The sequence below is a fragment of the Hippocampus zosterae genome, chromosome 4, assembly GCF_025434085.1.
Source record: "Hippocampus zosterae strain Florida chromosome 4, ASM2543408v3, whole genome shotgun sequence".
Lineage (NCBI taxonomy): Eukaryota > Metazoa > Chordata > Actinopteri > Syngnathiformes > Syngnathidae > Hippocampus > Hippocampus zosterae.
Genome location: NC_067454.1, coordinates 28,801,721 through 28,828,911, shown reverse-complemented (window position 1 = coordinate 28,828,911; position 27,191 = coordinate 28,801,721). Strand labels below are relative to the sequence as shown.

Sequence of the window (27,191 nt, the reverse complement as noted above, 5' to 3'; positions counted from 1 at the left end):
TTTGCATCATAAGCTCTCTTCGTAGGTGTCATTTTCAGGATGCATGTACTTCATATGATATACACTGACATACACTTATTAGGGGGGTGCCTTTAGCGTCTTCTTTAATGCCCTCCCTTCCCACGTTAACATCTGCGTGCTGTTTTCAGTTTCATCCGCCTTTGCTCTATGTAACAAGGTGTCGTCGCAACATCAGTCAGTCAAGCAGAAGTCACACAACAGTATTCACAACTCATAGACAAGATGCTGAGCATTATTAGACGGGGCGTCCATTTTGGAGAAAAGGTTGTGAAAATACGGTACCTTTGTTTTCACTGAATTGGCTGTTGAGTTTGTCATACAATTTGTGCACTCGCGCGGTACCAGTTCAACTTTCCAGCTTCGTTGGACATGTTTTGCCATGTTTTAGCTAACCCAGCTCGGCAGTGCTGATATTTTGGTCATTCCTTGTCTTCAATTAAAAGTTGCAGTGGTTGTCTTCATTCTCTAAAAATGCTTAGACGAGCCGATATGTCCACCTTTGCATTCAGTCACTTTTGATCCATTCTTAAATGTTGCAACTAATGAGGATAGCACAGCTCGTAAAGTGGACGCTAGCAATAATAATAATAATAATAATAATAATAATAATAATAATAATAATACATTTTATTTATAAGCGCCTTTCAAGACACCCAAGGACACTTTACAATAACAAAAAACACAAAACAATACGGGTTGAGCAGCGGCAGCCAAAACGCGCCAGCGTTCACTCAACCTGAAAAACCCGCAATGAGCAAATAGCTTAAGGAGGCTGCCAATGCAACAACTGCACACCCTCCAAGTTCAACCAATGAATCCGCGTTCTTCAAGACAGCTCACACCCTTAAAATGTGATTTTTCTGGGGTCTGAAAGCCCCAAATGTAAGAAATTGCAAAGGCAACAAGCCATTCAGCACATTAATCATTTTTCTTCAACGATTATGTTTTTATGATCGCGAGAAGCCACAATCAAAATCACAATTACATTTCGATTGATTGGCCAGCCCTAATATTGAGTGGCAATATCGGAGTTGATGCAAAATAATCTTAGGTCTCATGAGGTAAACTGAAGTATTTTATGACAAGAAGTGTGAATATTAGAAATCAAAGTGATAATACATGTAATAATAGCACTGGTTTAAAATATAAGGAAGAAAATCTTAAAATACAAAGCGCAATCTCACCTTTTGTTGACCTGTTTTTTGTGCGTTCATGTCCCTCACCGGTTCAGGCTCTGGAGACGCAGGATTCTCCTCATCTAACTTGTCTAGGTTGTAATCAGTATGAACCTGCGTTGAAGATGACCAGGAGGTAGGGCAAGAGGGTGCAATGGATGGACAGGAAGAGGTAGAAAAAGCAGAGGCGTGGTGTGCAGGGAAGGAGGCAGAACTTATGACTCGAAGAGGAGCTGTCAAATCACTGTGAAGCGGTACTCCATCCTTTCGTAGCATCTCATTCTCTGATAAAAGTTCCTGACGCTCCCGTCGAACACTGGTCAGCTCCTTGGTCAGAGTATCCAGCTTCTGTCTCAGTTGGCGGACCTCATCACGTGCACGATTACGCTCTACACGAACCTGGGACAAAACAATTCTCAAATCAATTTAAAATCTCTGCATGCTCACACGTATAACTGTTTTGTAAAGCGCTTTGTTACAGCTGCCGCTGTTGTGAAAGAGCATGAGCTATATAAATCAGCATGTATTGTATTGTATTGTATTCCAATTTGATATGTGGATGACAAAGACATCAAAACCATGAAATAATAAATTGAATCCAAATACAATAGCAGACCCAAGTAATAGGTTACAGGAACGTGAATATAACTATTTCCCCTTTTCTCAAAGCTCCCCCCGCCCCCCATTTTAACCCATTCACTGCCAATGATTTTCAAGCATTTCGACATTTTCAGGACCTACACGATATTGTGTTCACTGATAAATCTCCTAAATGAAAGAACATACTCTCTCACCAGGAAAAAATTATTTCTGCCTCTTTTTATTCTTTTATAATCACAGATACAGTGTTAGCTGTTTTTACATTTTACTTTTGGAGACTAGTTTCTAGCTAAGAAACTAAGCTAAGTTTCAGAAAATGCCCAAGATGGCTTCTTGTGTGCCAGTGTGTTCGGTGACGCTCCTGCCATTCAATAATCAATTGAATCCAAATACAATAGCAGACCCAAGTAATAGGTTACAGGAACGTGAATATAACTATTTCCCCTTTTCACAAATCCCCCCCCCCCCCCCCCCCCCCCATTTTAACCCATTCACTGCCAATGATTTTCAAGCATTTCGACATTTTCAGGACATACAGGATATTGTGTTCACTGATAAATCTCCTAAATTAAAGAACATACTCTCTCACCAGGAAAAAAATATTTCTGCCTCTTTTTATTCTTTTATAATCACAGACACAGTGTTAGCTGTTTTTACATTTTACTTTTGGAGACTAGTTTCTAGCTAAGAAACGAAGCTAAGTTTCAGAAAATGCCCAAGATGGCCGCTTGTGCGCCAGTGTGTTCGGCGACGCTCCTGCCATTTCGTTTTTTTTTTTACTTTTCGCAATGCTTGTTACCTCCCTAACAGCATCTCGGTTGGTTTATGATCGCCTATCGTTGTAATTGATTCAACAACACGTCGGAGATTCGGCCGCGTTTTGGCAAGACAGTGGTGAAAAGACGCTACCTCCGTTCTTGGCTAACCTGCCGGCTGATCTCTTCCGCGTTCACTCGCTCCCTTCACAGAAGCGCGGCCGCCGCCCCCGCTGCCGCGACAAACGTAGCGGTCAGCTCGTGAAGCTAAAACGGGATCTGAGACACAATTCGATCGCTCCGGCGTGGTGTGCCCTCAACCCCGTCGCCTCGTGTTTGCTAACAGTCGTTAGCTCTCCCAACGCGCCACGGCATTTCTACCCTCCACGCCTTTCTCGGGGAGGAATCCAGCGAAAGCTTTTGAGGGAATTCCCCCGGGCTCGGCGATCAAAAGAGACAGTCCCTCCCGTTGCTACTCCCACAAGGATCGCATTGTTAAACGTCCGGTCACTGACGAACAAGACCCATATTCTGAGGGAGTATTTCCTTTCCAATGACTTGGATTTTCTGTGTCTGACGGAGACTTGACCGTGGATTTCCTCGATACGTCCTCGATACCCCGAGGACATCTGGCCGTGGTGGAGGTACGGTGAGCATCTTTAAGAACAATTTCAAATGTAAACGGTGCACATTCACCACATCGGCCACCAGCTTTGAAGCAACCTTCTTTGAAGTTGGTCGTGTTTTCCCGGTGCTTTGTGCTCTCATTTACCGTCCTCCTAAATACAACAAAGACTTTTGAAGCGACTTTTCAACCTTTATTGCGGCAATCAGGCCGAGATATGATCATATCCTCCTAATGGGGGATTTAAATATCCATGTGTGCTGTCCGGAAAAACCGCTAGCAAAAGACTTCTTAAGAATTATCGACTCTTAATTTTGTGCAGTATGTGACAAGCCCGACACATGAACAAGGACATATTTTAGACCTTGTCCTTGCTCATGGTCTACCGGTGTCAAATCTGGAAGTACTTGAAAATTGGACTTCTGATCACATGGCAGTTTTATTTGACGTAGTCTTATCGCGTGCTGCTGTGAAATCTGCCGCTCCTAGTTGTAAACGCCGAATTTTTAACCCTCGCACTGCTAGTCGTTTCTCTGATGCCTTTAATAACCTTTTGCGTACCCTCGTCTAACACAGAGGAACTCACCTCTTGGTTCGACTCGTCATGCCATGTCATCCTGGATTTGGTGGCTCCTTCAAAAACTGTGCTCCCAAAACCTAAACTCGAGCCATGGTTTAACGACATTACCTGCGCAGCTAGGCAGGGGTGTCGCAAAGCTGAACGCAAGTGGAAAAAAGACAAATTGCATGTCTCTTATCAAATTTGGAAAGACTGCTGGCGTAACTACCAGCTCACAGTTAAAGAGGCCAAAAGAGAATATATGTCAGACCTTATTCTAGCTAACCGTCACAACCCACGCACACTATTTAAAACGATAGATTCTGTACTCAAACCCCCTCTGCCTACTTGCTCGGATTCTTCACCCGAGATGTGCAACAGATTCCTTCAGTTTTTCATTGATAAGGTCTCTACAGCTAGGACTCCGGTCTCAAATACCGCATCTGACCCCTCTGTCCATGTTCCATGTTCAGCTGCACTAAATTCTTTTGAAACTGTGTCCTTGGCGTTTTGGATGATGTAGTTCGCCAGACAAAGCCATCTGGCTCCCCTTGCGACTCTTCCCCCGCACTTCTTTCAGGAGGTTCTCCCGAGTGTTGGCGCATCTGGCGTTGGAGATGCCAGGTATCTGGCTTGAGCACTTCAGAGTAGATCAGTGTGTTGCAAACTGAGTGATAATTAATGTTTTCTTTGAGCACTTTCTTAGTTCTTCTCCAAGGCATGGGCTTGAACGGTTGCACTTTCATTGAAGGATATTATTGTTAGTTTATTATTAGCCTTTACTTTTGAAATTTAAATCAGAAGGCTGCAAATAAATTAAAGGCATACGATTTTCATTTAAATTTTATTTAAGAAATAAATGCCAGTGATGTTTTTATTTTTTTATTTGAAAATCTATTTTGCACGCGTGCAATATTAAGCTATACATCATAAAGTATTCAGCTTTGGTTCATCCATATTCAGTGTTTAAGCAAAAGTTGTTTGTGTCCCAATGCACAAGTTCATTGTTATAGCTGAAGGAAACATTTCAATAAATATCAATGTTGGCCTGCGGGTTTGTCCAAGTTTTAAATTTTGGCCCACTGTGTATTTGAGTTTGACGCCCCTGCCCTAGATCCCTGGAGGAGGTGGAGAATGGTGTGCCTTTCAACACTGTCCGTTGAGGATGTGGAAGACATCTACATTATTGGCCTTCTGATAACAGGTATGCTGCTGTTTGGCGCGAGCAGTTTCCTGATCTATCGAAAATTCAACCGACGGGAGCGACTCCATTGGAAGAGGCTGCCGGTCTAAGGATGGCAAAGTCGGATGTCCAACACTCCAGGGGTGTTCACACGCACAGATGCATTTTGTTGCGATATATTTTACACAGCAGCAAATTGTGTGGAGCATTCACACGTACAAAGCCACTGAGCGTGTCAGCACAGCGTCGGTGCAGCCCCACTTGTGTTCACACGGCAGTTTCTGCAGTGGAGCAAAATGACAGAAAACAAATGAGCTGTCGTGTTAGTTCTTTTTAAAACGTATACACAACTCAAGCCACTACTTGACGGACACGTCTTTCTCCTTCTCAGTCTCCGTGCCTTCTGCTCGAGAGTGACCGCCCCCGAAAACGTAAATCAACGATGACTTCAATGACACTCAGAAAAGCAAACACGTACCAATCTGTACCAAACAGAAAATCAAGAGAGCAAATCACTAAATAAATTATATGGGGGGCGGGGGGTTGTGAACACACAAAAAAGGAACAACCTTAGGAAGGTTGGAACTACCGTATTTTCACGACCATTCGGCGCACCGTATGGTTGGGCGCAGTCTCATTAATGGGTGCTATTACTGTATTTTACACATTGACAAACGCACTGTATCATTGGGCGCAGTTTTAAAGTGGTAAAACATACGCCAGCTTAAACATACGGCATGCATGCGCGCACGCTAAAAACACGTTAGCTTGAAGCATACGGTAGCATGCCAAGACATACAGATACAAGCTAAAACACGTTTTTAAAAAGGCAACGGAAGCAAAACTGAGTTCCGTTGTATTTTATTTAGCCATCGTACAATGTACTCACGTTTTTTGATCAATCATCACCCAGAAATCCATCAAAGTCCTCATCCTGTGTGTCAGAATTGAACAATTGTGCAAGTACCGGTAATCCATCAAAAACGCCGCGTTCCCTCTCGTTGTCAGAGTCACTCTCATTGCCATGTGGCTCCACAGAAATTATGCCGGCTTTGGCAAAAACTCGAACGACAGTGCAAGCAGACACGTTCGTCCAAGCAGCCACAATCCATTCGCAAATTGTGGCGTAACTCGCCCAGCGCTGCCTCTCACTCTTTGTAAAGTTGTGTTTGCCATCGATCATCCATTGTTCCCATGTCGTTCGCAACTTTACTTTGAACGCCCGGTTGATGCCGATGTCCAGCGGTTGGAGTTGTTTAGTCAAGCCTCCGGGAGTAACGGCAAGCTCAGAGTTCATTTGCTTTACTTGGTTTTTCACCGCTGCTGTGAGATGGGCACGCATGCCAAAAGCATAACCGATGGCTTGAAGTTTGAACTGAGCTTCGTAGGCGTGTCTCTTTGTGGAATTTATTTTCGGGGGTTTAGGAGATTTTCGGGGGGCAACAATGCCACACTCTATACACGTGTTGGTACCTGCTTGGGGCGTCCCTGTAACGTCCACTTACACGCCCACTCTTCACTCATTGGCGGACTTCTCCCCCACATGCCTGTCCTCTCTCACGTCTGCCTTCTCTCTCTCTCTCTCTCTCTCTCTCTCTCTCTCTCTCTCTCTCTCTCTCTCTCTCTCTCTCTCTCTCTCCATATATGTATATATACACGCCCATCCTTCACTGATTGGCCGACATCTTTGCAGCATGGCTGTCCATAGTCACTTCCGCCTTTTCTCTATATAAACAGGATGTCGGCTGTCAGTCAGGTTTTGGAACTCAGCGCATACCCAAGACGCTCCGCATCATAAGGCGTCCTGTCCATTTTGGAGAAAATTTAAGACTTTTAATGGCGCCTTATCGTCGTGAAAATACGGTACACAAACAACTCCGAGACGAAGTGTCGTTATTAAACAAACACATGACGGAAATCCGACAGAGCACGAAAGCAACGCATTCTCAAGCATTTGCTCTGGAGCAAATTTACATCTGTGCTGCTTCGCAAACGAGCATTTGCTCTGGAGGAAATTTTTAAACCACCTCCCTGAGGTTGATCAAATTTGCTCCGATGTAAGCTGTTTTCCGGGGCTACGTCGGAGTTAATTTGCACGTGTGAACGCTCTACTGGGGCAGCCCCGGCGTAGCACTGGACCAAATTTTGCCGTGTGAACACCCCTTCAGACTCAGACTGTGCACAACCGTAAAGTGATGCGGCTTTGGAACGGCACTGCAAGATGGGCAACAACTTGGTGAAACTGGAATTCGTGCGCAAATATTGAAAGAAATCGCAGATTTGGCTGATCTACGCCTTTTGAGAGAGACAAGCCATGGACTTCAAGGCTGTCTGGAATTCTGACTGCCTGCTACCAAAACAACATCTGCTATCTTAACCTTCCCCTGATGAAAGTACGTATGGAAGCTAGTGCCCGACCATCACCCCCTGCTTCTCGGCCATAGTCTTATAAGCCAGGACCGTCTCCATGAGATGACCTTGATGTAGCAGCTAGGCCTGTCACTCACACACAACCAGACGATCACACGCATAAACACTTCAAATCTACGAAACTTTAAAAAACAAGGCATTGATTCAACTCCTGATGACAAGCCACCATCCAGCAAGGTAGCAATGCAAATGGCAACAAAAATCCTTCAGTATGCACAAGAATCACCAGACATTGGTGATCAACGGGACGGTTACTTGCAACTAGCAAGAAAACACGCAGGCAAACATCGTCATAGACCAAAGAATGCATCCAACAAAATAATCCAAAATAGACACTTTTTTCCCCCCAAGACAGAAAAAAATAAACATTAAAATACTGTACGTATTTTACTGTTGTGATTTTTTTTGGATACACCTGTATTGCAGTTTTTGTTATATAAACAGTTTTTGGACAATATATTTTTGTATTTTATTGAGTGTGTTGTTACACGTGCATTTTGTCAACATACTTGCAGGTTCATAAAGGACATGTACCATGCTCATTTCCCAAATGAGGAATTTCTGTTATCAGGACAGATTGGACAGCGGAAACTGTAATTATACATGTCAGCTCCAACGACACTAGGATGAGGCAATCAGAAATTAGAAGTAAAATATATTGGATTTGTTATCTTGGCAGAAAGATGAGTCGGCATCGGATAAATGTCTCTGGCCCCTTGGCTATGAGAGGCAACGATGAGAAGTGTAGATGATTTTTCTCCATTAACTTCCATGACAGTCCTCATTAGAGCAGGACGAGTTTCAAGTGATTAGTTGATTAGCAAGCCTGTAAGAACAGATGTGGAGTCTGAAAGGCAAGAGCTAACTTGCACGACGGTAGACTCTGACAACACACAATTGCTTTCATGTAGATTAGAGTGTTACTGATGTTGCTGCGGGCCTTAATTATGTTACCTTTATGAAGTCATATAGGCCTGATGTCTTCCAGTATATAAAGTCGTATTACTGAGTGACATGTCAGCAGTGATGGTACGATCGGTTCGTCGTCAGGCGCCGACAGGTATGGCAGCCTCGGTCACACGCTCCCTAGTATTATCCCTGTTTTTGTCATTTTCGTTTGTTTTTGGCGACCCTGAGTGGCTTACTTACACGAGGGAAAAGTTGCTGCGCATTGGGGAGTCTACGCTCGGTCTTTTTTCACCAGTACACGAAAATCCACAAGGTTTTTCGGAGCTAATCGCGAGCGGAGCGGCTGCGCTGTACGCAGCATGGAAACGCCGCCGGAGGAGGGGGAAGCGAGCCGGCGTGCTCGTCAAGCTCCGGCAGCATGGATTTCGAACCCCGCTCCCATCGATCCATCTTGCTAATCTACGATCTCTGCCAAACAATATGGATGAACTTCTTCTCCTCACAAAGACCAACAAAACATTTGCACGTTCTGCTGCGCTCTGCTTCACTGAAACCTGGCTCAGTGACCGCCATCCAGATCCCGCGCTACATCTACCCGGCTTCCGCCTTCTCCGAGCCGACCGCGACACGGAGCTATCAGGGAAATCGAAAGGTGGTGGGATTTGCTTCTATATCAACGAAGAATGGTGCACTGATGTCACGAAGCTCGACGCACACTGCAGCCCGGACCTGGAGTCGCTGTCTTTAAACTGCAAGCCATTCTACTCGCCACGTGAGTTCACCTCCTTTTTACTAGTCGGTGTTTACATTGCGCCACAAGCTAACGCTAACACGGCGATACAAACGCTAGCCGAACAAGTAAACAAACTGGAGCTAAAATACCACCCCTGATCATTTTGGGCGATTTTAATAGAGCACATCTTAACCGTGAACTTCCCAGATATAAGCAGCACATCAACTGTTTCACCAGAGAAGGCAACATTCTAGACCACTGCTATACAACAATCAAAAAGGCATACCGATCGGTCGCCTGTGCAGCATTGGGTCTTTCTGACCACAATTTAATCCACTTAATACCTACATACAGACAGAAACTCAAATGTGTTAAACCGGTTGTTAAGACTGTGAAAAAATGGACAGATGAAGCAAAGCTAGCTCTACAAGAATGCTTAGACTGCACTGATTGGGGCGTCTTTGAAACTTCAACGGGCACACTGGATGAATACACAGACACTGTAACATCATACATCAGTTTCTGTGAGGACATGTGTGTACCAACGAAGTCCTTCCGCTCGTTCAACAATAACAAGCCATGGTTTACTCCCAAACTCAGGCAACTCAGGAAAGAGAAAGAGGCCGCATTTAGAAGTGGAGATCGGGCACTGTACAAACATGCCCGAAACCAATTGACGAAGGAAATTAACATCGCAAAGAGAAGCTATGCAGAGAGGCTGAAAAACCAGTTCTCTGCTAACGACTCTGCATCTGTATGGAATGGCCTGAAAGCAATCACTAACTATAGAATGCCATCCCCCCAAACGGTGAACAATAAGGGTCTTGCTAATGAACTAAACATGTTTTTCTGCCGATTTGAAAAGGACACCCCCATTTCCCACACACACCCACCTCTACCAGAAACCACTCTACCTACCCCCCCCCCCCCACCCTCTTTTTCTCCACTACAGATCCACGAACAGGACATGAGACGGCTCTTCAAGCAGCAAAAGATCAAGAATGCTCCGGGGCCCGACAAAGTGTCCCCCTCCTGCCTGAAAGTCTGCGCTGACCAGCTGGCTCCGGTCTTCACACAGATCTTCAACAGATCCCTGGAGCTGTGTGAGGTCCCATCCTGCTTCAAACAGTCTACCATCATCCCAGTTCCCAAGAAATCGGCAACATCGGAACTGAACGACTATAGGCCTGTCGCCCTGACGTCTCTGGTCATGAAGTCCTTTGAACGCCTTGTGCTGAACCACCTAAAGAACGTCACTGGACCCCTGCTGGACCCTCTCCAGTTGCCTACCGGGCAAACAGGTCTGTGGAAGACGCAGTCAACATAGGTCTGCACTACATCCTCAAGCACCTCGACAGCACAGGGACCTATGCAAGGATTCTGTTTGTGGATTTCAGCTCTGCGTTCAACACCATCATCCCGGAACTCCTCACCCCCAAACTACTCCACCTCGGTGTGTCCCCTGCGATCTGCCAGTGGATCCTCAGCTTCCTGACGGGACGGACACAACAGGTGAGACTGGGTGCAACAACATCATCAATACGCACCACCAGCACTGGAGCCCCACAGGGATGTGTCCTCTCGCCACTGCTCTTCTCTCTCTACACAAACGATTGCACCTCAACAGATCCAGCTGTCAAACTCAAAGTTCGCAGACGACACCACGGTTGTTGTTGTTGTTGTTGTCGACCCCACCCGTGCCCCGACATTGGGGGACCGGGCCCTCACTCCGTCTCCCGGATCCCCAGACCCCCCTCCACCGCCCAGCGGGCGAGCAGGGCCGCCACTCCGCTTGGGTTTCGCCAGAGGTCCTCCGGAGTCAGTGTGGTGGGTATGTTTGTGCAGGTGAACAGGTGTTGTGTGTCGTGCACTTGCGTGCCGCATAGCGCACAGAGTGGTGTTGGGTGTGTGTCCGGTGTAATGTTGTGTAGGTAGGAGTGGAGGGCTGGTGATTTGTTGGTTCGGAGTTGTGCTAGGAGTTGTCTGGTTCTGTGTGATAGGTCTTGCTCTGATGGGTCTATTTCTGGTGCTGGTGCATGTATTACTTAGTTGTGTTGTCTGGTGTCCAAGTGTGTTTGTACAAAGTGGGTGTGTATGTCTTTCATGTTCTGTTTTATGGTGTCGTTGTTGGTGTCCTGTGGTGCTGTGTCTTTGTTGTGTGTGTAGTTGTTGTTGTGGAAGATTGTTTGTTTCTTTTGTCTGGGTGGTGGTGGTTGTTGAGTGAGTGGGTGTAGTGGGTGGGATGGGTGTTGGGCTTTTTGTCTGATTTGCGATGCGTGTAGTTTTAGATGGGTGTTCAGTGGGAGAGTTTTTGTTTCCTCATGCAAGTGTTGTATGTTTGTGTCTTGTGTGCATCCTGTTGCTATTCTGAGTGCTGTGTTCTGTGTGGTCTGGAGTTTTGTCTTGTTTGTGTCCGATAGTGTTGGTGACCATATAGTGTTTGCGTATTCGAGGCGTGTGAGTGTGGTTGCTTTGTATGTGGTGAGTATAGTTTCTTTGGATTTTCCCCAGTGAGTGGTTGTTAAGGCTTTCAGTATTTTGTTTGATTGCTTGGCGCGGGTTAGAGTGTGTTGTGTGTGTTTTGAGAAGGTGAGTTTGGGGTCCCATGTTAATCCCAGTATTTTGGGTTCGCGGACTGTGGGTAGGGTGGTGTTATCTATTTGTAAAGTGAGCCTGTTGCTGTATTCTGCCGGATCCGGTGTGAACAGAGTGGTGGTGGTTTTGTCTGCGTTGAGTGTGAGTTGGTTCTGTTTTGTCCAGTTGTATATGTCGTGGAGATATTTTTGTACTTGTTGTTGTGCCTGTTGTGGTTTGACATGTGTGGATAGAATGGTGATGTCGTCTGCATATGTAACTGTGTGTACATTTGGAGGTGGTTGTGGTAAGTCTGCCATGTATATGTTGAATAGTGTTGGTGAAAGTACTCCCCCCTGTGGTACCCCCGTTTTCGTGTTTCTATGTTCTGATGTTTCCCCCCGGTATTGAGTGTATTGTCTGCGTCCCCTTATGTAGTTGAAGATGTATTTGATGATGATGTTTGGGGTGTTAGTGTTGTTGAGTTTGTTTGTGAGTGTGTGTAGGTTTACCGTGTCAAAGGCTTTGGACATGTCTAGGGCTATGGCAACTGTTCGTTGTGGTGGTTTTTGTTGATTGAAACCTGTGGCTATGATGTTGTGTATGTGGTGTAGTGCTGTGGTTGTGGAGTGTTGTTTTCGGAAACCGTGTTGGTGAGAGGGTAGTTGAGTGTTGTTGGTAATGAAGGGTAGTATTACCTTTTCCATTGTTTTGGCTATTGGGCTGAGTAGTGCTATTGGTCTGTAGGATGGGCCGAGTGCGTGGTTTTTGTTTGGGTTTTGGTATTGGGATTATTTTTGCAGTCTTCCATATTGCGGGGATGGTGTTGGTGTTGAGTGATGTGTTGTAAGTGTGTGTGAGTAGTGTTATTGCTTTGGGGCCTAGGTGTTTCAGATGTCTGATATTTATGTTGTCTGGGCCTGTGGAGTTGTTGTTTTTGGAGCGTTGTAGTGCTTGTTTGACTTGTTGTTCTGTGATGGTTATGGGCGTGGTGTTGAGTTTTCGTATTTTGCGTTGTAGTTGTCTGTATGTTCTGTTGGTTTTGTGTTGTATTATGTTGGTGAATTGCTTGTTGAATGCTCGTGCTTTCTGTTTGTTGGATATTGCCGTGTGTTGTCCGAACTGTATTGTGCAGACATCAACGCTCACTCAACACAATGGCACTCTCCCTACGACGACCACAGAGGCACCCACATTGCAGACATACTACAGAACTCCCAACAAATCACTCTAAACACAAACACACCCACCAGAAAACCTACAAATATCAACCAACAACCAACATCACCGGACATCACAACAGCCAGCAACAGCATCACAAACAGAACAACATGGACCACAATACACGCACTCAGTTCAGACCACCTTCCTATCAAAATCACACACAACACGCGTGCTCCCTTCCGCCTACAACAACACCTTCAAACTTACACAAATTACAGGAAAGCAGACTGGGAAGGATACACCTCTGAAATAGAATCAGCACTGGAGAACATAACCATACCTGACAACATCCACACAGCCAACACCATGCTCACAAACACCACATACCCCACGGAAAAATAAAAAGCAAATCACTTCTCCTACCACAACACATCAGAACACTCATCAGCCAAAGAAACGACATCAGACAACAAAACCACCAAGACCCACACATCACAGACCTAAACAAAGAAATAGACACACAAATCCAAAAACACAAACAAGAGCTATGGAAAGAACACTTAACGGATGCATGGAACCACAGACACAAACAATACATACTCTGGAACACAGTAACAAGACTATCAAACAAAGAACAAAAAGCACCAGAAAACGACACCACGGTCATCGGTCTCATCAAAGACGGCGACGAGTCTGCGTACCGCCAACAAGTGGAGCAGCTGGAGCTCTGGTGCGGCCGACACAACCTCGGGCTGAACACGCTCAAGACTGTAGAGATGATCGTGGACTTCAGGAAACATTCTTCTCCTCAGTTGCCCCTCACACTATCCAACTGCCCTGTGTCAACCGTCGAGACCTTCAAGTTCCTGGGAATCACAGTCTCCCAGGACATGAAGTGGGAAGTCAACACCATCTCCATCCTGAAAAGGGCCCGGCAGCGGATGTACTTCCTGAGGCTGCTGAGGAAGCATGGCCTGCCACAGGAGGTGCTACGACAGTTCTACACTGCAGTCATCGAATCAATCCTGTGTTCTTCCATCACGGTTTGGTTTGGGGCCGCCAGAAAAAAGGACAAAATCCGACTTCAACGGACAGTTAGGACGGCAGAAAAAATCGTTGGCACCGCCCTACCCACTCTTGAGGACTTGCACACTGCAAGAATCAAGACAAGGGCACGGAAAATCCTCCTGGATCCCCCGCACCCTGCCCACCACCTTTTTCAGCCACTCCCCTCAGGCAGACGCTACAGATCCCTGTGCACCAAATCCAGTAGACACTTAAACAGCTTCTTCCCTCTAGCCATTAACTCCTTAAACAGTCACTGACATAGCCACTCTTCTTGCACCACAAAATGGTACTACAAAACGACTGGTATACTCTAAAATGGTTCAATGATTTTCTTGTTTACGATGATACTAGTGCAGCGTGTTATACCGGAGACAAATTCCTTGTGTGTTCTACATACTTGGCCAATAAAGATGATTCTGATTCTGATTCTGATGACACACTACACAAACTGCGTTGACTAACTGTATTGATACTGTGTTGGTCACCCTATAGTGACCCCTGCAGTAGTTATTAAAATCAAAAGAAATTCCTTGTTTGTGTAAATGCTAAACTGAGTTGGTATGTAAAATATAGCAAATTTGAGTTACGATTTTTAACTGTTTAATCATGAAATCAAACGAAAAAGGATTAGTTTATGATTTTTTTATTGAGGAACAAAAGTTTTAGGAGTGTTTTTGCTTCATGGCGATTTCTCCCCTTAGACACCAACTCCCCAGTCGTAGAAAATACTCTTTCACATGGTACAGATGACGATGGTGAGCAGAGAGTTTTAACAACGGCACCAATTTGCCGGTCAAGTTTAAAATCAAGAAGTGTTCAACGTGCACGGATGAACAGGTATAAGAACATGATGATAGTTTGGAGTAGTTGATATTTAATAGTTGGACAAATACTTAGTTTTGAAATCGGTCTCAGTCAAAATAATTACCGTATTTTCACGACTATAAGGCGCCATTAAAAGTCTTAAATTTTCTCCAAAATGGACAGTACACCTTATGGTGCGGAGCGTCCTTTATATGCGCTGAGTTCCAAAATCTGACTGACAGCCGACACGCTGTTTATATAGAGAAAAGGCGGAAGTGACTGTGGCCAGCCATGCGGGAAAGAAGTCGGCCAATCGGGGAAGGGTGGGCGTGTATATATACATATATGGAGAGGGAGAGAGGCAAAGAGAGGGAGAGAGAGGACAGGCAAGCTAGTCCGCCAATGGTGAAGGGTGGGCGTGTAAGTGGACGCCTCAAGCCAGTCCCAACACTTGTATAGAGTGTGGCAATGTGCATTGTTGCAAAACAACTCAGGTTTTGGTTTCTAAGAATCCCCGAAAATAAATTCTACAAAGAGACACGCCTACGAAGCTCAGTTCAAACTTAAAGCCACCGGTTATGCTTTTGGCATGCGTGCCCATCTCACAGCAGCGGTGAAAAAAAAAAAGTCACGCAAATGAACTCTGAGCTTGCCGTTATTCCCGGAGGCTTGACTAAAGAACTCCAACCGCTGGACATTGGCATCAACCGGGCGTTCAAAGTAAAGTTGCAAACGGCATGGGAACAATGGATGATCGTGGCAAACACAACTTTACAAAGAGTGAGAGGCAGCGCTTGGCGAGTTACGCCACAATACGCAACAACGAGAGGGAACGCGGCGTTTTTGATGGATTACGGTACTTGCACAATTGTTCAATTCTTTCTACACACACACGCGCTGCCACCATGTTTCGCTCTGTTCTTTACTTTCCAAATGTGGGAAAGCTTCACACGAGAGAAATGTTGACTTTGCTGTTGCTACTCCTTCTTTCCGCTCGGCAATGCGTAGCAACTCACACTAGCATGTGATGCATTCAATGACAACTGAGATGTGCAGTCCTCTGCTTCTGATACAGAGGATGAGGACTTTGATGGATTTCTGGGTGATGATTGATCGAAAAACGTGAGAACATTGTACGATGGCTAAATAAAATACACCCGAACTCAGTTCTGCTTTCGTTGCCTTTTTAAAAACGTGTTTTTATCTTATCTGTATGTCTTGGCATGCTACCGTATGCTTCAAGCTTCATGCGCATGCATGCCGTATGTTTAAGCTGGCGTATGTTTTACCACTGTAAAACTGCGGCCATTAGTACGATGCGTCCTGTGTATGTGTAAAATACAGAAATGTCACCCATTAATGAGACTGCGGCCATTAGTACGATGCGTCGAATAGTCGTGAAAATACGGTAGTTTTTTCCATAATCATGGAGCCCTACTCTCGACTATATTGTGTTTATTTTATTTACAGTTCAGATTCGATTTTTTTTTGTGCTGCATATTTGCTCTTTGTGAAGAGGGTGAAAGCAGTGTGCATCTTACCCCTTTCAGAAAAAAATAATCATTATACAGTAATCCCTCATTTATCGCGGTTAATGGGGACCAAAACCACCCGCGCTAAACGAAAATACGCGAAGTAGCGACCAAATATATAGGTACATGGCCATAATATTTATAAGGCCAAATTTAATGATATACATGCATGTAGAAATAAATGTTGAAGTAATTAACATGACTTATGCTGCATACTAATAAATTTAAACATGTATAAATTAGGTTAGTTTATGAATAACAAAACACAGTAAGCATATAATTATTTTTTTTTTAAAGTCCGCAAAAAGTCCACAAACGATCTGCGAGAAGCTGCAAAAGTCATCAAAACAACAGCGAGTCACATAGAGCAACACATACAGTACTGTACTACATGTATATGGATATGGAAAAAATATATATATATTTTTTTTTTATGTATGTTTGAAAAAAAGCTGCGATGCACTGAAGCCGCAATAAACGAACCGCGAAATGGCGAGGGATCACTGTAGTCAAGATAAACAAACACAGATTTAATTTAGAAATGTTTAGGTCAATCTAGAATCCTGACTAGCATGTTGATGAAATTGTCAACAATGTACCTTGCTCCATTTTTCTCTCCAGTTTGCAGTGCAGTCTGACCACCACCGCATGGTTTTCTCCATCTGAGCTGCTCTGGCTCGGGCTTCGTCTAGCTCACGGAGCCTCAGCTCTTCTCTGCTCTCCCAATCTGCCCCAGCTGCCTCACCTATGATGCCCAATGCTCCCAGGCCCAGGCCTCCGAGCACAGGTGAAAGCAGCAGTGGAGAACTGGAGCTTGGGATTTCTGCATTCGGACTTGGGGTCTGGGCAACACTTTTGGGGGAACGAATTCCCCTGTCTGAATCCATACCTGGGCTGCACAATAGACCACCTACTGCTCTCCTGCTTCCCTCAGACAGATGTGAAGAATGGTCACAATCAGTCTTTAAGAAGACAGGAAGCAGGTATAGAGGGCTTGTATTTCATTGTGAAGTACATCATCAGGAAGTCATCCTCCTCAGTCACTCATAAACCTAAACACACAAAAACAACAAGTTAGGAGGGACATAATAAGATGGCTGGCTTCTAATGCAACATACATTATTAGGTTAAGTATTTTTAAAATATGTGCATAATACATTGATAAAGTGAGGGAATGACATTAAACCATTTAGGCTGGTGTCCTGAGCCATGTTAGGGTGGCCCTGCTAGAACTCTGAAGGTCAGACTGGCTCGGCGGCCTGCGTCTTTTGATGACTGGAAGTTAGCAGAATGACAGTGAAGATTGTGATTGGTCCGTTTTGCAGGCTTGGCTGCTATACTCACATTGCAGCCAGTAATTAAGTACACACACACTCAAAATCAGGAATTCCCAAATAGTCAATTGCAGTTGATTTAATTGTTTTTGTAGAATGTATTCTTGGTATTATTAATAGGTCCCAAACAGCAACCACTGCAAGGTCCCTATTGTTTTTGTTGCAATTCTGATCTTTTTTTTCCCTCCCTTTTCTGAAATGAATCATTTTTCGGGACCTAAAAAGACAGTAAAACTCATCAGTCCTGGCAAAAATGTTGGTATTTTAAAGATGGCATAATGGATGAAAACAAAGTGGGTCTGAAACACCAACTAGGACATACTGACCCTCTGCTCGAGACTGCCATTTACTGTCTGTCCTAAACACAATTAGAACTTTTTCAATGACTTTAAAAAAAATGTGCCAAAAAGAGGCTCAATTTTGATCATATTCTCATCATGGGTAATTTTAATATTAATATATGTTGTCCTGAAAACCCACAGGCAAATGACTGTGATAAATTTATTTTTTTTTTAGTTATCAAACATTTGCATATTATTTATGATTAATTGATTATGCTTGCAATGAAGAATGCTTATGCTTGCAATGATAAATAGATCTTGCCTGTAATGAAGAACACCTGTGCTTTTAATAAAGATATAATGCTTTTAATAAATATATGCTCACATGTATAATAAAGAATGCTTAGTGCACTGTGTGACAGTTGACAGACGCAACCACTTTTCAGAGACGCTGGTTGGAAAGGTATAAGTATTAAAACAAAATAAGAGCAAAGTCGGACGTGGATGGAGCTGTCAACGCCAGCCGCAACCAACTTACTGAGGTGAGTGCACTGAGGACAATTGGGTCTTTTGTCATGTTTTGCGAGGTGGTAGTTGGAGGACCCCAAAAAGCAGGGAGGCAGGGAGAAGCAGGATGGCTGACCAAAATGTATTTAACAAATATGGAAACAGGAAAACATGGGAGAAACTAACTCAATAACTGACTCAAATAAAGTCCATCAAAATCACAAGAAATCAAAGCAGCAAAAACCTAAGACAGAAAACAAAACATGACACGTGCACAGAGCAACAAAGAAACAGCAACAATGACCTGACAGCGAGTGGTGGTGCCAGGAGTCCTTTTAAACAACTAATGACACAATGACCAACAGGTGTGCAGCTGCAGGCAGAGCCCTACAGTGCCACCTGTTGGTCACAAACAGAACCATGACATATGCGTTGCTTTCTTCAGCAATGACTCAAGTACCACATTTGCCCCCTCTGTACTTTTTCTGTGTTCAGCTGTGTTAAGTTCTTTTGGACTGTTAAAACCTGTGCTGTAAAACCGCCGCATTTTTTACCCTCCTCCCTGCTGTTCGGTTCTCTGATGCCCTGAAGAACCTTTTCGTGCCCTCTTCAAACACAGAGGAACTCACCTCTTGGTTCAATTCATCCTGCCATGGCTAAACTGGATTTGGTGGCTCCATTAAAAACTGTGCTGTCAAAACCTAGACCTGAGCCTTGTTTTAACAACAGAACTTGCGCAGCTAGGCAGAAGTGCCCTAAAGCCGAATGTAACAAGATGCAGGTCTCTTGTCTAATATGGAAAGTCTGCTGGCGTAACTACCAGATCAAGGTGAAAGAGGCCAAAAGACAACATTTATCAAAACTAATTCAGGCTAACCGTCAAAGCCTATGTGTCCTATTCAAAACTATTGCTTTTGTACTTAAATCCCATCAGCCTATTTGCTCAAACTCTTCGACCAAAATGAACAGATTCCTTCAGTTTTTCATTGATAGGTTTTCTTCAGCAATACCACGTTTGCCCCTTTGATCCATTTTCTGTGTTCAGCTGTGTTAGGTTCTTTTGAAGCTGTGTCTTTGACGTTTTTAGAGGATGTGGTTTGTTGGACCAAGCGATCTGGCTCCCCTTGTGACTCTGTTCCTGCGCATTTCTTTAAGGATGTTATCGAGAGTATTGGTACATTGGTCTTGTTCATTATCAACAGCAGTCTGTCTTTTGGTATAGTGCTCCAACAGTTTAAGCATGCTGTGACGAAACACTTGCTCAAGAAACCTGGCCTTGTTCAAGATGCACTGTCAAATCAAATTTTAGGCCCATTTTCTAGCTGCCTTTCATTTAAGAAATTCTGTGAAAAGTGGTGGACATGCATATATATTGCATAAAATATTTTTGGATGAACATAACATCTCAGAGGTCTTCCAGTCAGGTTTCAAGATGATGCATCTATTACGAGTTTTTAATAACATCCTCTTGGCAAATAGAGTGGGTCTGATTTTATTGGAGTTGACTACAGCATTTAATACCATGGATCACAGTATCTGTTGGCTCGCAACACCTGGTGGGCATTGGTGGAAATGCCCTTGACTGGTTTCTGTCCTATTTAGCTAACAGAGACTTTTGTGTTAGCCTTGGTTGCTCTGAGTCACGAACTGCCCCACTGTCATGTGGTGTTCCAAAGGGTTCAGGAAAGACATGAAAGAAACATGGTATTTCCTCCCATTGCTATCCGGAAGACTGTCAGATATATGTCCCGCTGAGCAAATGTGACGCTTACTCATTGAAACTATGTTTATCCTGTCTGGAGGAAATCAAGACCTGGATGACCTGCAGACTTGGGGCCCCTGGCTCCTTATCTTAAACAGTCTGAAACTTGGATCTTAAACTGGATTGTGATTTTAAATTGAACTGGCAAATTGGTGCAGTTGTTAAATCCAGCTTCTTTCATCTTAAACAGCTGGCTAAAGTAAAACCTCTCCTTTCTCATGACCACTTTGAAACAGTAATTCATGCCTTCATCACATCCCGGCTGTATAACTGTAATGCACTTTACTTTGGAGTCAGCCAACTCTCCATTAAGTGTCTCCAGTGGTTCTGGACCAACTGGACTACGAGAATTGGATTGCGCAACCTTCTTCATAAAATATGAAGAACTCCTACCTCATAAATTCGAGAGCGGGCGATTCAATCCGGCTCGCTGACAAGTGGTGATGACTCGCCACTTCACTTCACTCTGGGCCGCCCACAAATATGACATTTAATAACCTTTGCGTACCCTCGTCTAACACAGAGGAACTCACCTCTTGGTTCAACTCGTCATTCCGTGCCATCCTGGATTTGGTGGCTCCTTCAAAAACTGTGCTCCCAAAACCTAAACTTGAGCCATGGTTTAACGACATTACCCGCGCAGCTAGGAAGGGGTGTCGCAAAGCTGAACACAAGTGGAAAAAAGACAAATTGCATGTCTCTTATCAAATTTGGAACCAGCACAGTAAAAGAGGCCAAAAGAGAATATCTGTTGGACCTTATTCAAGCTAACCGTCACAACCCACGCACACTATTTAAAACGATAGATTCTGTACTCAAACCCCCTCTGCCTACTTGCTCCGATTCTTCACCCGAGATGTGCAACAGATTCCTTCAGTTTTTCATTGATAAGGTCTCTACAGCTTGGACTCCGGTCTCAAATACAACATCTGACCCCTCTGTCCATGTTCCATGTTCAGCTGTACTAAATTCTTTTGAAACTGTGTCCTTGGCGTTTTGGAGGATGTAGTTCGCCAGACAAAGCCATCTGGCTCCCCTTGCGACTCTCTTCCCCCGCACTTCTTTCAGGAGGTTCTCCCGAGTGTTGGCGCATCGGTCTTGGATATCATCAACAGCAGCCTCTCTTCTGGTGTAGTTCCCCAACAGTTTAAACATGATCAAGAAACCTGGTCTTGATCCAGATGTGCTGTCAAGTTTCAGGCGCATTTCCAAACTGCCTTTCATTTCCAAAATTCTGAAAAAAGTGGTGCACATGCATTTGAAACTTTTCTTGGATGAACATAACATATTGGGGGTCTTCCATTCAGGTTTCAAGACAATGCATAGCACGGAGTCAGCCCTTTTACGCATTTCTAATGACATCCTCCTGGCAAATGACTCTGGAGACCACGTGTGTCTAGTTTTATTGGACTTAACTGCAGGATTTGATACAGTGGATCACAGTATTCTGCTGGCTCGTTTGCAGCACTTGGTGGACATTGACGGCAGTGCTCTTGAGTGGTTTAGGTCCTATCTAGCTGGCAGAACCTTTTGTGTCAGCCTTGGCTGCTCTGAGTCACGCACTGCTCCCCTGTCATGTGGTGTTCCACAGGTCTCAATTCTGGGGTCTCTGCTGTTCTCGCTGTATCTGCTCCCATTGGGTTCCATGTTAAGGAAACATGGTATTTCCTTCCACTGCTATGCAGATGACTGCCAGATCTATGTCCCACTGAGCAAGAAAGACGCCATCTCATTAAGGCCACTCCTATCCTGTCTGGAAGAAATCAAAACCTGGATGGCACAAAATTTCTTGAAATTCAATGAAAAGAAGACAGAGGTGATATTGTTTGGTCCCAGTGGCCCTTGTACATTCCATCGTGTAGACTTGGGCCCCCTGTCTCCTTATCTTAAGTCAACAGTCTCAAACTTGGGCCTTAAACCGGACAGTGATTTCAAATTCGATCGGCAAATTGGTGCTGTTGTTAAATCCAAAATAAAACCTCTCCTCTCACATGAACACTTTGAGAGAGTAATTCATTCCTTTGTCACATCCCGGCTCGATTACTGCAATGCCCTTTACTTTGGAGTCAGCTATTCCTCCATTAAGCGCCTTCAGCTGGTCCAGAATGCCGCTGCTCGCCTCTTGACTGGTACTCGTAAGAGGGAGCACATAACTCCTACTCTGGCATCCTTTCACTGGCTCCCCATTTTTTAGTGTTATTTTCAAGATCCTCCTATTTGTTTTCAAATCTCTGAATAATCTTGCGCCACCTTACCTCCCTGAGCTCATCCGCCCCTACACACCTGCCCGGCGCCTCAGGTCTGTGGACCAGACATTATTAGAAGTACCAAGAACTAAACTGAGGCTCAGAGGGGATCGAGCCTTTTCCGTTGCTGGTCCCTCTCTCTGGAATGACCTCCCACTGAACATTCGGCAAGCCTCCTCGCTGCTCATCTTCAAAACCCTCCTCAAAACTCACTTGTATTCTTTGGCATTCGACTCAGCATGACTTAGATTTGTTCTTGGTTTTACTGTTTGGTGGTGCCTACTGCCTTTATTACCCATTGTGCATGTTAAATTGCTCCATGTACAGCACTTTGTATGCAGCGATGGCTGTTTGAAAGTGCTCTATAAATACTGTTGACTTGACTTGACTTGACATTGGTCTCATCAAAGACTGACCACTTGTTCTGATCATTCTACCTCGTTTTCTGTGGTGTACCTTTCTAACGCATTCTTCTCTGCTCAGGTTGACCCGGACTCTCAGTTCTCAGTTCTTTATTGCAAAGGTTACACTCTGACTCTGCTTTGTCAAGAGTCGACCTGTATTCCCACCCTCTTTTGTGAAGCTCTTGCCCACAGCCTTTCTTCTCTTGAACTGTGCCCAGGTTCTGTTCTTATTCAATGCGTTGTCAACTTTTTTACTGTGGACCCCTCTCCGGGGCAGTGTGAGAAAGACATTCTTTGTCTCCTCATACTGGCACCCTCCCAAACATGACTGACAAGAAAGTGCTCCTCTCTGTGAGGACGCTCTCATTTCATACTCCATAAATCTGTCACAGTCTTTCTCTTCCATTTGGCAAAAAGGCTCCGCCATCAAAAAAAGACATCATTGACGGAAGTGCTGAGGTATCTTTCTCGGCTACACCACAGGACGACACGGGCCATACACCTGATGTCTGACCAAACCACTGTCACTGCCAATCATCCAACCCAGACGAACCCTGGCGACTACCAACCCGATAAGTGTGATTTTACGCACAACTACCTGTCACATTACTCTCTTAGCCATGATGATCGTGTTCCCCATCTAAACCATCTTCTCAGTCGGCCCCACAGCGAAAAAAGTTGCCCGTCCACTCTCCTTACCCGGTCTTTTTCATAAAGTTTTCCAAATCCTTGTCCCTCTGTCACATCAACACACAGCCTGATGCATTGCCTATTTAACCTGGCACATTGGACAACTCCTCTGTCCTGTGTGTACTTCACGCAGCTAACAAAGACCCATGCTGATAAAATGGCTGGAAATGCAGAGCACAACCGTCCCACCTCTTAATGATGACTGTTTTCAAACCATTTTAAAGTGAGCAGTAGCGGTATTTGAAGAACATCTTTAAGTGTGCAATTGTACAGAAAGTCCTTGAGGGCTTTAAAGTGTCTAGTGCTGTGGAATATAGATCAGTGACAATTGTTCTAATATGTATAGAGCTGGAGCTACAATGACTATTGTGGTAATACTGTTTCACAGCGGTGTGCAAAATTGCAAAGAGCGACTATAGATTTGGGATCCTGTCTAGGGAGTTCATGGATAGAGGGAAGAAGCAAGTTGTGAATGTCTGCTGGATTTAGTTTGAATGGATCGAGTGTGCTTGCCTTCACACACACACACACACACACACACACACACGCGCACACACGCACGCACGCACAAAGGCCCACTACAACCCATATGAACTCAAACCTTTCTCACAGCATACCGATACATTTTGAACCCAAAATAAACAATGGCATATATAAAGAGGGCAGGGATGAGAGTGGCTGGTAATGAAAAAATCTGAAAATCAGCTGGGGATCTGGGGGCCGCAGGCAATGCCCCGGATGGGGGCCAAGGGGGCAAAGCCCCCGGAAGCTAATGGGTTTTATTAAAGCCCTAAAATCATTAATTTTATCAACAAAATTTAACATTTTTTGTTGAAATACCACTCCCTATTTGCTTACAAAATTGGGTTAGCATTTTATACTAAACATGCTAAAGTTGAAGTGTATTTAATGTACACACTACTTGAAACTTTCACAGAAAAAAATCCCAAGATTGTTCACTATTCTTTCTAGTGAAATTTTGACATACCTGTAGGCCTTTGTGCAATTTTGCTTATGCATTCCTGGTGAGTACCAACATGTAACTTCAAATTTGCTGCTCAAAATCAAAACTAAAAAAGGAAAAACATGGTCATACCAGAGATTGGGAGGCAACCCCCAATAAATGAAGATGATGAGATTGGGAGGCCAGCCCCAATGAATGAAATGCTGAGCGAGGCAGCAACTGACCTGATGAGAATGAAAGGTGGGCAACCTAGAAACCGATTACAACGGCTATGTGAAGTACCACCTGAAAGTCTCATGGAAAGTGTGAATGCAGCACTGAGGGCGATACCTACCGTAACGATCACGGAAACCAATGAGCTGATATACGCTTCAGCATCAGTGATCCTAGAGATGCTTGGGTTTAAGACGGAAAAGACGGTTGGAGGCTAAGATCAAGGCGGCTTGGAAAGATGTGAGTCAATTGACGGAGGCCCAGAGAGGTGTGATGAAAAGGCCGATACCCGAGAGGTACATCCAGATGACCATACCTGAGCACTCAAAACTGCCAAACAAAGGCTCCAAGCCTTGTCCAGCCGCCTAAAGCGGTACACGGAAGAGAATGAGGCCAGACGAATAAACAGGCTGTTAGCAACACAACCTGCGAAAGTGTACGCTCAGTGGCAGGGTCCTAACAACAGAGCTGACCCACCAAGAGTGGAAACTGAAAGGTACTGGAAAGGCATATGGGAGAAGGAAGTTGCACATAACAGCAGTGCACAATGGCTGGTGTCCCTGAGAGAGGAGCACAGCAACCTCCCTGAACAGAACCCAGTTACCATAACAGTGGCAGACATACAGGAAAGAGTCTCAGATATGAAGAACTGGACAGCACCAGGCCCGCACATGGTCCACACCTAATGGCTAAAGAAACTCACAACACTCATGAGCGCCTGGCAGCACAAATGAACCAGCTGCTGAGGGATGGGACTCACCCAGAATGGCTAACCGAAGGGCGAACGATCCTGATCATGAAGGATCCCTCGAAGGGCGCAGCCCCATCCAACTATCGGCCAATAACCTGTCTCTCCACAACATGGAAGCTCATGTCAGGCATCACTGCTGCTCAGATAAGTGGACACATGGATCAATACATGAGTGAAGCACAGAAGGGCATTGGTAGAGATACTAGAGGAGCCAAACATCAGCTCCTGGTTGACAGAACAGTCGCACAAGACTGCAGGTCCCCACATAACAACCTGTGCACAGCCTGGATTGATTACAAGAAAGCCTACGACTCCATGCCACATACATAGATCACTGAATGGTTGGAGTTGTATAAAGTGAACAGGACCCTAAGAGCCTTCATTGCAAACTCAATGAGGATGTGGTAAACCACACTTGAAGCCAATGGCAAGCCACTTACCCAAGTGTCCATCAAATGTGGTATATACCAAGGTGATGCACTCTCCCCACTGCTGTTCTGCATAGGACTGAACCCCCATAGCCAAGTAATAACCAAGACAGGCTATGGATACCGCCTCAGAAATGGAGCTACAATCAGTCACCTCCTCTACATGGATGACATAAAGCTGTATGCTAAGAGCGAAAGGGACATAGACTCCCTGATCCACAGTGGTTGCAACAGATCCCGGGAACAACATCTCAGTCCAGAAAAGTGCAGTGCTGGGAACAGCAAGGAGACTGCGCAGAATCTTCAAGCTTCCTGGCCTCTGGTAGAGGACCAGAGCGCAATGGGGGACAGACACCACCCAAAGGGTGAGATGAGGATTTTATAAAATTAAAAACTAATATTTTGCCTGGGGCCCTTCACCATGGAACCTGCGTTGTACCTCATCAATCTACCAAACTCGTCAGCTTTTTTTCTTTTCGCCATCTTATTCGCTAAGGATTAGCTGTGAGCAAATGGCCGAGCGGGTTGAATCAAAAGGGGGTGTATACCTGTTTCCACAGCAACGGCAACGTTGGCCAGTATCATTCAATCAAAATTGCTCCTGGAGCCAAATGCAGCCCGAATGAGGAAATGAGCAGTGAAAAATCGATCGATGCATGCATTAATCAACAAGCGAGATTTTTTTTTTTTATCTGCGATCCAGATGCAATCATCAAAAGAGCCATATATGGCTCGCAAGTCATCGGTTCCCGACCCCTGATCCAAGGAATCAACAGCCTCTGGACTTTTATCAAGAACCTTTAGACTTTGTTTCCTCAGGCTTTTCCAAACTTTTGTCTATCTGGTTTTATTTTCTCAGATTTTGTTTTGTGATTTGACCTCTTTTTTTTGCATGCTTTGTCCTACTTTGAGATTTTGACTAAACGGAATATGCTTTATAAATATAATATTATTGTTGTTGTTATTATTGTTATTATAACTGCATTTGGAATATAGTAGTTAGAGGCCTACTTTTACCACCTACAACAGCAATCAGAATGAGACAATTATTTTTGACTAATTTTCGGTGAATGTTTTTGTCAGTTGACTGTGTTGGTCGTTAAAATGGCTCCTACTTTGACATTTCTGATGAAAATTTGAGATGATAGAGGACCCTCTTTCCCATCTACTACAGCAATCAGAATGAGAAGTGTTTTAACTGATTTTTGGTGAATACTGTTGTCAATGTATAACTATTATTGTTACATAAACACCTCATATTTTCTCCATATTGAGAAATATACCTGTACATTTCAGCTGTAAAAAGTAGTAATGTGCCATTTCCAGCAACTACTACATTAAAAAAAAATTTTTTTAGGGGGGGGGGCTGATTTGATCCACGGTGATTTGTCACAGTAGAACGTGCAATTTGTGGACGTATAACTTTTGCTCGTTGGTACGACTTACATCTTCCAAATAGCAAAAGCAGTCAATCTCTGT

The 27,191-nt window shown here is 44.4% G+C and overlaps 1 protein-coding gene across 1 annotated transcript in view; it reads right to left on the bottom strand.

The window, feature by feature from the left end:
* The window catches only part of ccdc102a (coiled-coil domain containing 102A), a 133,648-nt gene that overhangs the window by 106,066 nt on the left and 391 nt on the right, over positions 1–27,191 (bottom strand). The window contains exons 2-3 of the mRNA XM_052063943.1: positions 16,732–17,184; positions 1,206–1,595 (exon numbers count right to left, since the gene is read on the bottom strand). Coding sequence (XP_051919903.1) covers positions 1,206–1,595; positions 16,732–17,019 — 678 coding nt within the window. The 5' untranslated portion in view covers positions 17,020–17,184. The remainder of the gene's footprint in view (positions 1–1,205; positions 1,596–16,731; positions 17,185–27,191) is intronic.